This window comes from Paralichthys olivaceus, chromosome 18 (genome assembly GCF_024713975.1).
Source record: "Paralichthys olivaceus isolate ysfri-2021 chromosome 18, ASM2471397v2, whole genome shotgun sequence".
Lineage (NCBI taxonomy): Eukaryota > Metazoa > Chordata > Actinopteri > Pleuronectiformes > Paralichthyidae > Paralichthys > Paralichthys olivaceus.
Genome location: NC_091110.1, coordinates 8,667,198 through 8,679,738, shown reverse-complemented (window position 1 = coordinate 8,679,738; position 12,541 = coordinate 8,667,198). Strand labels below are relative to the sequence as shown.

At 38.1% G+C, this 12,541-nt stretch overlaps 2 protein-coding genes across 2 annotated transcripts; both read right to left on the bottom strand.

Annotated features, from left to right (window-relative positions):
- Positions 1-2,213: 2,213 nt before the first annotated feature.
- LOC138405368 (uncharacterized) lies at positions 2,214-4,887 on the bottom strand. Its single transcript, XM_069513308.1, has 2 exons — positions 4,396-4,887; positions 2,214-4,184 (listed from the first exon to the last, which is right to left on the bottom strand). The coding sequence occupies exons 1-2, from the start codon at positions 4,823-4,825 to the stop codon at positions 3,829-3,831; spliced, it is 786 nt and encodes a 261-aa protein (XP_069369409.1). The 5' UTR covers positions 4,826-4,887; the 3' UTR covers positions 2,214-3,828.
- Positions 4,888-4,999: 112 nt separating this feature from the next.
- On the bottom strand, positions 5,000-8,694 carry gsdf (gonadal somatic cell derived factor). The gene is made up of 5 exons (XM_020081801.2): positions 8,275-8,694; positions 7,767-7,915; positions 7,607-7,684; positions 7,375-7,502; positions 5,000-6,522 (listed from the first exon to the last, which is right to left on the bottom strand). The coding sequence occupies exons 1-5, from the start codon at positions 8,385-8,387 to the stop codon at positions 6,373-6,375; spliced, it is 618 nt and encodes a 205-aa protein (XP_019937360.2). The 5' UTR covers positions 8,388-8,694; the 3' UTR covers positions 5,000-6,372.
- Positions 8,695-12,541: the final 3,847 nt, after the last annotated feature.

Here is a 12,541-nt window from a genome sequence, read left to right as displayed (position 1 = left end):
CTGTCCCCCTTCTGTCCCCATCACTGTCCCCTTCTGTCCCCATCACTATCTTAGTCTGTCTCAGTCTGTCTCAGTCTGTCTCCATCACTGTCTCAGTGTCGCTCAGTCTGTCCCCATCACTGTCCCCTTCTGTCCCCATCACTATCTTAGTCTGTCTCAGTCTGTCCCCATCATTGTCTCAGTGTCGCTCAGTCTGTCCCCATCACTGTCTGAGTCTAAAGCCATAACTGTCTCAGTCTGTCCCCATCACTATCCCTACTGTCTCAGTTTAAATCCATCAGTGTCTCTCAGTCTGTCCCCATCACTGTCTCAATTTAAATCCATCAGTGTCTCTCAGTCTGTCCCCATCACTGTCTCAGTTTAAATCCATCAGTGTCTCTCAGTCTGTCCCCATCACTGTCTCAGTTTAAACCCATCACTGTCCCACTTGTCTCAGTCTGAACATCATTTGAAAAGCACCTTGATCAGGGCTTGACTTTTACCTGCAACAGATAGAAGTTTTCATTTTTAGTCTTAAAAATGTAAAAATCTAAATAATACAAACCTTGAAAGAAAATGTGATAGAGTGGCACTTCCTTGTGTGGATTCAGATTCAGATTCTTACTGCAACCAGCCTAAAAAGTATATTTATAGTATGTATATATAACCTACAAATATCGACCAGTCATAGACATATTGATATCAGTGGCCCTGTTTGCAGATATGCACTGATATTAAAATGTTCATTGTCACTGATTGAGAATGAACTTAATTCAAAGCAAATTTAAGTTACTGGTAGTCGATACCCGACACTGTGATCTTCATGTAAAAAATAATTTGTATCAACTGACAGATCATAACTAAGGTGATTTTGATTTAAATAATGCCACCAAATATAATAAAACAAATATCAGTGATTTTATTTATTTTGGGTCATATCCTGAGTATACGCTTATATGTAACATTGAAGATGTGCTTATTTATTTTTGGTTATTTTGCTTCAAACCAAAGCAATGTACAAAAGGTTTATGGGATTAATTCAAGTTATGGCACTTTTACATGAATTGTTTCCTCCAAAAATAAATCAAAAACAAACAAAAAATATATAAATACTTGGTCACAAAAAATTCTTTAATTTAGCATTTACAAAACCTCAATCCCAACAATTTTACTGGTTGTCAGTGTCTCATATATTCACAGGTCTGATGAAACCAGCAGGGATTCAATCTCCTGACCAAACATATCGCAGCAGGCCTCACGTTTCCTGACACATTGTGGTACCAGATTTGATGACCAGCTCTACTTGACCTGCACCCAGAAATCATTTAAAGCTTATCAACAAAATCAGAAAATACTTTGGTCTGTGGTTGAAAAATCACTTAGCTTGCGTGTCCTCGTGTAGCTGTTCTTGGATCACAGGCTGTGGATGAGGGTCAGTTACTGGACACTCATGAGTGGTTATGTTACACAGCTCCGGAGCGTCTGCCAACAGAACATACCAACACCATCTTCCTTCATTTAGACCTGAGCATAGGCTAAGGATAGCTGAATATGATACTGTTATATCATAGATGTGCCGATGTAAGTGTACTAGCCTGAAAGTATAGGATTATACATAATATATGATTTCTGTGACTATTTAAAAGATGTTTCAGAGTCAAACATATGCAATAGGGAGTATTTTTACATGCTCATTAATATCCTGGTTTTTATTCCCATCAGGGTTTTGCTCATATTCTGGAGATTAATTTATATTAGAAATTATATTAGTTCCCTAACATATTTGGCTTTAATGATTACATCATAAGTTGTGGTTGTCCACTGCATACACACCAAAAACTGGACCCTTCTAGTGTTTGACACAATACACAACACTGGTTGTACACACACACACACACACACACACACACACAATATTGCCCTATGACTAGTTTGCCATCCAGTGGTTGGACAGTGTCTAGTACAATATTTCTGTATTTCCATTACTTTACATAAAAGGTACTCCATGCTTTCATTTTGACCACACATTCATCACAACCAGGTTAACACACAGTGACACAGGCTAATATACTGTACATGTGACAGTGACAACAGTAATCAAACAAACACATACAGGATACTGATAGATATTATATACTAGTAGTATTCCAAATATAATAATACTATATATCTCAGAAGAATCCAACACAATTTGTCCAAACATGTTTGTGCAGTTAATTGTAATGGGAATCGAGTTAGCATTAGTTGTAATGTAATCTTTTAATAATTATAACACTGACACAAAATAAACATGTAGTGTGAAAAGGAAAATAAAGTTTCCATGGACACCTACAACTATTAACATCTCATACTTACATTCTTAATTTAACAGGGAACCTTTGCATCACTCTTGTTGCCAGTGAAAACATCTAACAGAACACTGACAATTCCTTTTCTGATAAACATCTATTTGTCTGTGACATAGACCCACGTATGCAAAGTGATCCACATCTGCTGTCTCAAAAAAGGACTTTCTAAAACTAGAACAACCTTTTACACATCACATAAAGGAAACTAAAACAGACAAAATATAATTTACTCTGACTCCAAAACATCTTTGTCAGTATACCACATTAAAGAAAGTTAATGTTGACAAAAAAAGGATAAATGCAAAATGATGTGCATGATAGTATTTGAAATTTGCATCATGGGTACAGAGATTTTCTCCAGTATTAAGTTCAACAGTTACATTTATCCTAAGAATCCCCAAATAAGCTACATATTACTGCATCGTGTCCATAAAGTTAATATAAAAAAACATCCTTTGTCAATAAAAATCTGTCACACAGAACAATGTAAAGAGGAAAAGTTCAAATTGAACCTATACAAAAACAAACCTCAAAAGAGCCCATTATCAGTTTCTTATCACTTGTGCTGCAGAAATCATAAAAGCACTTTCAATGTCTGACTTATTCTCGAGCCAAGTGCAACGGAGAACAAAGCTAAAGTAGCATTTCAATAAATTACATTCTGATCCTGCATCGATTTACCAATAACTGTGTGTAACGATATGTGTCAGCTAGTGGTAAATTATAATGAATTAGTTACACACTATTGTTTGTCGTGGTTATAATGTAAATAGAACTTTAACATATTTAGATGCAGTTATAATTAAGTTAAAAGCTTATATAAACCATGTTGAATCAACCTCACTGCCAACCAGTATTCAGGTAACCATGTCGTTAACAGGTGGAATGTAACTATAACTATAACTATAAGTTATTTTACTCGAGTACTGTGCTCAAGTACAAATTTAAGGTATTTGTTGCTTAAATACTACATTTCGTCATTATGATACTTTATATTATTAAGAAATATTTAGTTTTTACCCCAAAATTCAATGCCAACTATTTTTTATTAAAATTGTGTCATTGTTCATTCTATAATGCCGATTTTGTCAGTTGCAGATGTGAGAATTTACTGCTTTTACGTTTAATAATGTTTGGAATAATTTTTAGAATAATTCTTAGATTTGGACAATGGTATTGTGGTATTTGTGATGTTTTCTAAATTGGAAAAAACAATTAATCAATTAGCAAAATAACAGGGAAATTTATACATGATGACAATCATTATTAGTTGCAGCCTTATATGCAATTATTAAAAATCAACTTAACCTCAACAAACTACTTACACCTTAATTCATAATCTAAAAATTACATCATATAAAAGCATATCAGTCATAGGGGCTTTTAACACTTAAAGTACACTTTCTTGATTGTACTTATATACCTGTACCTAAGTAACAATTTAATGCAGTAGTACTTTTAATAAAAGTTCTGAGAACTTATTCCACTGATGTTTTAGATATCATTGGTTGGACTGGTTTGGACTTCTCTGCCAGAAGGTGACCAGATAGGGAGGACATTTGAGAACGCTGTCCCCCAGGACGTCTTCCTGGGTGCTGACCCTGACACAGAACGATGTCTCTGACTCCCCTGTGCTGAAGTGCTCTGTGACGTCGTAACGCAGGCCGCAGTTCTCTGCGACTGTGGTGGGGCTGCTGTGTAGGTGCAGTTTGGTGGCAATGGGGGCAGTGACTTTGACTTCCAGCTGCTCGTGTCCAACAGCAGATATATCCACGGGCAGCACCACATAGGCACGCTGAAAGCTCTCCCCAAGGGTGCACTTGAGCTCCTTAGACCAGCAGTATTCCCCGAGGTCTCCTGGGAAGAGATGATATACAGTGTGAAGGCCTACACGCAGCAGATCCTTACATATACAGACTAACAAAACACAGGCCAATGTCAGTCAGTCACTGACATAAGAGAATGAACCATTTTAATGTCTCAACACTGAGTGCTGGTTATTTTTAGAACAGGTTTATTTTAAGAGATTTTATTTTGCAGCAAACCTTCAATGAAAATGTCTCCTTACCTTCTGTGGAGTCTTTAAGCCGTATGTTGTGATTGTCCTGAAGTTGCACTTTTTTGTAGTATATCATCCCGGTGCACTCCAATAAACAGTTGGTCAGCTGTGTCACCACGCTGGAGCTCGGTCTTGGTCTCAGTCTCAGCTGTGTGTCCGTCTCTGAACATTGGACTGCCCGCACACTCAGCAGAAGTGTGGACATAACACCGACACACATCCACACAGTGAGATATTTTGACATTTTGTCTGCTGGCAATGCTGAGCTCCAGGCCCAAATCCTGTTGTCCTTGCTTAGATCTGTTGTTTTTTTTCCGTAAACTTGAGAATCATTAGTTAGGGCTCCACTGCAGCCAGGGGGAGATTTATAAATGTCCAGAGTACAAACGCACACACAGCAACTGAAGAATGTTGAAGGCTTGTCAAAAGTGCGCAACATGTTTCTCTTCCCCTGAACAACGCCTGGTTTTCAGTGCCAACATTTTCTCCTCTGCGATATCCCTCCCTCTGGACTTGACATATAACCGTCAGCCAGGCATGAAATCCCAAATTACTGTCATAAGGAAATGATTGCACAAAAACTCAAAATAAAGCTGGAAACCAAGAAAAAAAGTCTGTTGATTTCAAAATGTATTCATTTAATCAAAAAATGCAAGAGAGAAATCATTGACTTTGTGCAAATGATTAAGATGATAAATCAGTGGCATAAGCACAATAAAACATTTTGCATTCGATCTAAGTGAAATGATTAAGTATAGGTGACGTAGCAGCTCACTCATATAAAAAAAACAATACTTGAAAAAGTGATGAGGTGAGGTAACTTGGTGAAGTGAGTGGGAGAATACAAGCAAACAACTGAGAACTATAACCAATAACCATGAGAAGTGAGCCGTTAAAAACTGTATATAAAATTGTGTTAAATTTGAATTACACTTTTGAGTATCATTATTATTATAATAAATAATTAATGATTTTTGTTTTTCCAAATTACAGATCATAGTAAAGCAATACAATGTGAAAAATTGAAATGCATTTTTTACACTTTGTTGTAATTATCATTATTAAATTCAGATTTTTCTTTGCTCACAACATGATACAAAACAACTTTGTTTTGTTGTAAAAAAAAAAAAGTACGATAATAATGTGTTAATTGTCACAGTATTTCTTGGAGGGGGCAGCATTGTCCTCTTTATCTTTTCTGCAGAAACAGGAAGATAGAACAAGGCAAATGGAAGTTTGTGGAAAAGTACAAAACAGCTGTAAATCATTCACCCAGACTTTTAGGAGACAATCTTCTCTTGTTAATCTCTTTGCAAAATGACTAAGCCTCAAAATTACGAGCCTGTATTTTATTTAGCACTTTTAACTCTTTTCGGCCTGTCAGGATTAAATGGAATTGTTTTCCATGAGAGGAAAACAGATCAGAGAGAGGATTTGGCTCCGGACCATCTCAGATTTTTGAAGGGAACACTTGGTGACAGTTAGCAACTATAAATAGCTCTGTGGACTCATGACCTGTATAAAAAGATAAACTGGTGTCAGCTGCATTTCACACCACTGTTTCTAACTTGTTGCAAGAGAAATACTTGGATTCATCGACAGAAATGCTCTTTTTTATTGACATGCAAAGTCTAACTGGTAACTAGTTTAAAAACAGTATCACATAAACATAGATTGTAATTTGAAAACAGTGATCAAGCTCAATAGTTCCATTCTCTCACCACTGCCATTAAAAGAGCATATAATTGTGATACATATTGTGGTCAAATGACTCAACAAATCTGTGCTACCCCTTGTATCCTTCTTTTCTGGCAACAGCAGAGAAACAGGAATGCAAAACCTAGGTTCCCACGCTCATTGTTGAAAGAGCAACATAAGTGTTTGTTAGAGAAGACAGGCCTGCACGTAGAGGTATTATCTACTTCTAAATCTCTGCATATTTTGTTTACGTGCCAAGTGGCTCACAGATGATACAGGAAACCAATTTTACTCTCTGTTGGCCTGCTGGACATCTCCGGGTCCACAGCCGCAGCTGCGGGTCAGCTGCACGGAGGAAATGATGACTGTGCTGGACTCATCCACGTAGACGACGGGCACCATTTCCTGGGAGCTGGGCTGACAACATGGCGTCTGGACCTGCAGAACAGACAAAGAGAGGAGGAGGAGTCAGCCATCGTGACATGGTTTGATATATAGAGTGAAGAAACTGTCCAGATATACAGTTTATTTAAGACAATCAATGAAATAAAAGACATTTACTGTAACTTAAAAAAAGAATAATCAAGTGTATTACATGCAAAAAAATAAATAAAAAGATGAATAAGACCAATATTTAGGCCAATACTGAATTACAAATGTGGTCTTGCAAAAACATTAGCCCAATGATGCTGAGTCACTAAGGGTGCTAGTGAGGAGAAGCCAGGCATGACTAATGACAACACACACACACACACACACACACACACACACACACACACACACACACACACAAACACAGGCACACACACACACACATACACACACAGATAACTCTGCAACCAGCTGTTCAGGGACAGTAGTAGAAAGTAGAAAGTAACCATTCTTAGACTCATGTACTTAGTTATAACAGAGTAATATACCAGTTTAAATGTACTGGTGAGTCACACACAAACAGTCACACAGCTTTTTCTTTCTTTCTATCTTTCTCCACTGTTCCTATTCAGTCTCCTCTTCCCCCATTTCCCCTTTTCTACCCGACCCTGCTGTAAAATGCCTCAAACTAACATAAAATGTGATTTGACGAAATGCAAATAAAACAGTTTGATTTGAATCAATATATATTTACATATTTACTTGTTGTGTGTATATACTTGTTATACACACATGAGCACTAGTGCAACATGAAAATAATGGGGTTTGTAACTTATTTCACACAATAATACTTATTCAGGTCTTCACTTATTTCACTATTTAAGCACTTAAGCCACTATAAGTCTTAAAGAATTATACCTCTGAGGCCTCCTGGACATTGGTTTGGGATGATGGACATTGCACAGTGTTCATCTCAGGGTTGCAGAGTGCACACTGAACGATGGTGAGGCTGGAGGGATGGATCACCCAGTTGTCCCAGCCCAGATCTATACCAAAGACAAGAATTGATATATTATATGTTATTATATTTTTCATATTTAAGTTGTATGTCAGCACTACACTCAAACATCCACACACATTGCATTCCTACCTTTCATGGAGATCTCAGAGGCCACGGAGCAGCACCTCAGACTGTTTTCTCCAACTGGTGAGTAAGGCGCTGCTGCAGCTGAAACAACATGAAAAAAGAGGCACAAGTTGGAAATGTACGATATGTTTAGTGGCCATCATGAATGCAGGATTCCATTCACCTGCAGCAACATTGGCTCTGTGAGAAATGGTGCTCTTCCATTGCTCTCTGACAGCATGCAGCCCACCAGCAGGAAGCCGAGGCTCGGCCTCGAGGTTGAGAGCTCTTAGGAGACTCTTCCTGATGGACTGCAATGACTCACCATGGCACCTGTACATCACATTTAAATATCACATATTAAAATAGATTGCACAGAAACACATGGAAATATAAAAATATCAAACATATAACATTGTCCTTAGTCAACCGGATGGTCAGTGGGGCCTGAATTACACACAGAATATTGTATTTCACTTGATGCATGTGAACACCTCATAATACATGCATCAACATGCAGCTGTTTGAAATGACTTCTCTGACCTGATAAAATGTTTCATAATTTCTTTTGGATCATATTGAGTAAGGCTGTTTTCAATGTTCCCTGGATAAACTAAAAGGTCTCTACAATATAAAGACACTGCATGGCCTCAAATCATTCTATACAGTGTGTAAACAAGTGTGATACTGACCTGATTGCAGAGATGGCAGAGGTTGCAGGTTCTTCATTGGATGGCTGCAAGACAAATGCAATCACGACCGAAGAGCCCAGAAGCATTACCGAGACGGTGAACGCAAACGACATGGTGGACGAGCTGGGTGCAATGGCTTTTCGAGTCAGACAAAGGAGGCTGCCTGCTGATGGTTCTGTCCGTCTGGTCAGAGGCTGGAGATAGGAGTGAGGAGATGAGGATGCTGCACAACGTATTGTTCGTCAGGGCCTGGGAACCTGGGTTTTTATCTTCCGGCACCCCAGCTTGGCCTTGAGATACTTAACATTGTTGTCTTCTTGTCCCCCTGTTCTGTGTGAAAGAGAAGAGGAGGATGATCCAGGAGAGAAAGAGAGGTTAATACACTCAGCAATGAGGGTGGAGAAGAAAACAAAACAAAACAGATATATAGGGAAACCATGAGGACGTTTCAAACCACATTACACTTGTTATAGTATAACAATAGATCCACAAATAAATACATTCTAAAGCTTGTGTTCCACTGGTTTACCATATTCCTTTTAACATACAGTTTTCCCATTCTGATGCCCGTTATGTACTGAGGCTTTAAGGTTGTTAAAATCATCGTATTCATCAATATCAGTATGATTGAGCTTGTAATATATTCTCTGTGTCTTGACCTAAATGCTCTGCATTAAAGCATTATGTGTTCCAAACCAAAACATGTGCTAAACTCCTGCGCGACAAGATAATTCTGGATGTCTTGTCATTCTGATATATTTGTTATCTTTGAATTTTAAATAAAGCTGTGTGGGTTTGAATTGAATATCTGACCCTCCAATTGGCCCAAATCTACATTCAGAGACAGCACAGGACACAAACACATCTGAAATCATGGCTGAAAGAAGAGGAACAAATCCAGAGAATCCCACAAAGTCAACAGAGAACATTTTGCACGTTTTCATGAAAAGGCCTCAAAACTATGAAACACAAGCCGTCCATTCATTTCTGCACATGTGTCGTTATCAGTCTCTATCACAACTCCCTTTTTTTGGCCTGATATTAAAGGCAGAAATCTCCCCTGATAAATAAATTAACAATATTATTCCTCTACAGTTGTTATTCAAGGACGGGACCTGGAAGAAAGAAATGTACAACATTAAGTTATGAGTGTTGCAGGTGATTCAAATGAAAGTCAGGAAAAAAAGAAAAAGGCCTGGCAGCGATGAAAGTTATGTGAGCCAGTGTGGACCATGAGTCATGTGAGGAATGATAACTTCAAGTCCTGAAGTGTTCTCTCTTCTTCTCACAGAGGCCAAAAATTGTGTGAGACTAAAACTTTTCCATGCAGCTTTATAATACGCAGTTTAAATCCTGCACTGGATATCAAGCTATAATAGCAAACAGTACCACAGCAATGCTAGGTACAAGTTGATACAAAACCTGCAATGCTGTGTTTTGTAGATCCAGGCAGTGTCTTCTCTTTATTGTCTGAGCTTTCTGTCTATCAGACCCTCATCTGAGCAAATGCAACTCAACTAGAATGGCACTCAGTAGAGTGCATGCTTCTGCCAAGACGGAACAATCCTCTAGTTCTTATAGATTGTATTACATTACATCACATATCATTTATCCAAGGCAACTTACAATAAGTGCATGAGACCACCAGAACAACAAGAATCAAGTAAGAACAGTTTGCTTCAAGCCAAAGCCAAACTACAAGTGCTACATGTAAGTACCATATAAGTGCAACGAAACAGATTTTTTTTTCAAATGTAGACACCAGAGTTGATGGTGGTTTATTAGACATCATCTTCTTGACCAAGGTGAAGTTGGAAGAGATTTGTCTTTAGTCTGCAGCAGAAGATGTTTAGACTTTCTGCTGTCCTGGTGTCAATGGGGAGCTCATTCCACCATTTAGGAGCCAGGACAGCAAACACTTGTGATTTTGTTGGGTAGCTAGCTTGCAGTGAGGGAGCAGCAAGCCAATTGGCAGATGTAAGGGGGGTGTAAGGTTTAACCATGTCCAGGATGTAGACTAGGCCAGATCCGTTCATAGCATGGTACACAAGTACTAATGTCTTGAAACAGCTGTGGGCAGCCACTGGTGACCACTGAAGGGAGCGATGATTCTTCCCGGTCCCAACAAATTTGTTGTTTGTGCATAATCTTGCTAACAACTACCCAACCAGCAAAACAACCAACCAACCAACCAACCAGCAACCAACCAACCAATCAATTGACTTTTTTGGAGAGCTTAAATAAGAAAACAAGAATATTCTAAATATCTACATCTCAGTTGAATCAGGTTAACATTGTGATTTTAACTCCACTACATTTATCTGATTGCCATAGTCACTAATTATATAAAATGCATATATTTAGCTTATGAAACACAAAACTTAGATTTTAAGGAGGAGTTTAAACTGGCTCCAGCTCAACCAGTACAACCAAACAAGTTTGGATTGTTGCATTTGGACTTTTCCTTAAACAAAGAACTAGTTTCTTCTTCCACAGTCAAATCCTTTATAACCCTAAAGCACTTTGTGACCTCAATAACAAATCTGGGCATTGTATCACAAATATGTGTCGAGTTTTGCCCAAGATGTCTGACAGGTCTCAACAACATTGTGAGGCTCTCTACCACAGGTCTTTGATCAGCTCAGCTTCTCGGTGCTGGCACACTCCTAGAATTCTTCATTGGTGAATTATTATTGTTTCAACAAGCAAATACAATTAACAATATATTGCGCAAATCCTCCCTCGCGTCCCTTTTACCAAGATTTGTGTTGTAGTTCTCGAAAAATTATAAATTTTTTTGTCAAGAAGTAAATCCTACCCTTAAATAAATCAACGAACCAACTAACAAACCAATCATTCTACTGCTCACTGGACAGTACTTGAGTTAATATACTTAGTTCAAGCTATTTCCATTTGAAGAACATGGGCACTGTAGTTTTCTAATGTACTGTCCTGCTGCTAAATATTCACCAATGCACCAAATGTGTAGTCATCCACAGCTTAAAATAGTCCCCAACAAATATATTCAATACTTATATTTGAGTATATTTCCTAAAAACTGATGTGTCCAGGACACACCTAGGACAGAGGTCAAGGACCCCCTACAAAGATTGGAAAAAATATGCTGGGGACACTTTCATGTGTGTCCCTTGAAATTGTTTGATATAGCCTAACCCCCCCCCCCCCCCCTTCACAATTTACACTTATTTATGTGAGAGAATAATACAAAGAAATGTCTCAGAAAGATACTAGACTTGTATTATAAATCATTTCACCTCCTTAATGATCCTTTTGATGGATGAATAAGGAAACGTACCTCTGGCAGTATGCTACAGACCCCCAAATGGCCCAAAGACCCCAATTAAGTTTTATAGGGACGTTTTCTTCTCAATTAAAAAGAATATATGAGTGACTTACAACTTATTTTAAGTGTCGTTTCAGAGGGAAAAAAACATTGGGGGTTGAGCATCGCATACAGGGTCAAAATGTTGTAATGGTGTAAAAAATTACACTTTTTTAAACATTTCATTAGACTTTTACACTTTTTTATGGGTTTTGTTGACTCTTTTAACAACATATAGTATCCTCAGCCATATTGTTTGTGAACACACACATGCACCTCACTGAGGGACACTGCAGCTTTAACCCTCCTGTAAGTGAACATGAATGAGCTCAGTCCTTGAGTAGAACAGCTCTCCCACGACTTCCTCATTGTAGAGTCACAGTGGGGGAGTCACAGCACACGGCAGCTGCTCCTGCATGGCGGGATCACAAAGCCTTTATGCACAAATGAAGGACTGTGGAGGATGCGCGATGCAGATGTTTTTCAAAGCAGACAACAGAGACGACACTGTTGAAGTATATTTCAACACACACAAACACATGGGCGAGTTTTACAGGGAGTTCTTGGATGATGGCTACTTCTCATGGATGTTTAATCTAATATGGATTTACAGGAAAAAAATGTGGTTTAATGTAGCAGGATAGTGCAACAACAGATATTCAGTTGTGGGAATATTACTACAGAGATACATTTCAAAATGTATAACAGAAGCATGAATTTAATTAGTGCAGCAGGGGGACAAAATAACAGGGACAGCTACAATGTAATGTAATTCAATATAATACAGGTACAAATCAGCTCATGAGGAGTAAAGGGGAGCAACGTAAAACCTGATGTTTTAAGTTACAATATAAGTTATTTATTTTGAAGAATAAAAAATTACAAAGAAATGAATGAATGAATGAAAGGAAACTAACAGACAGG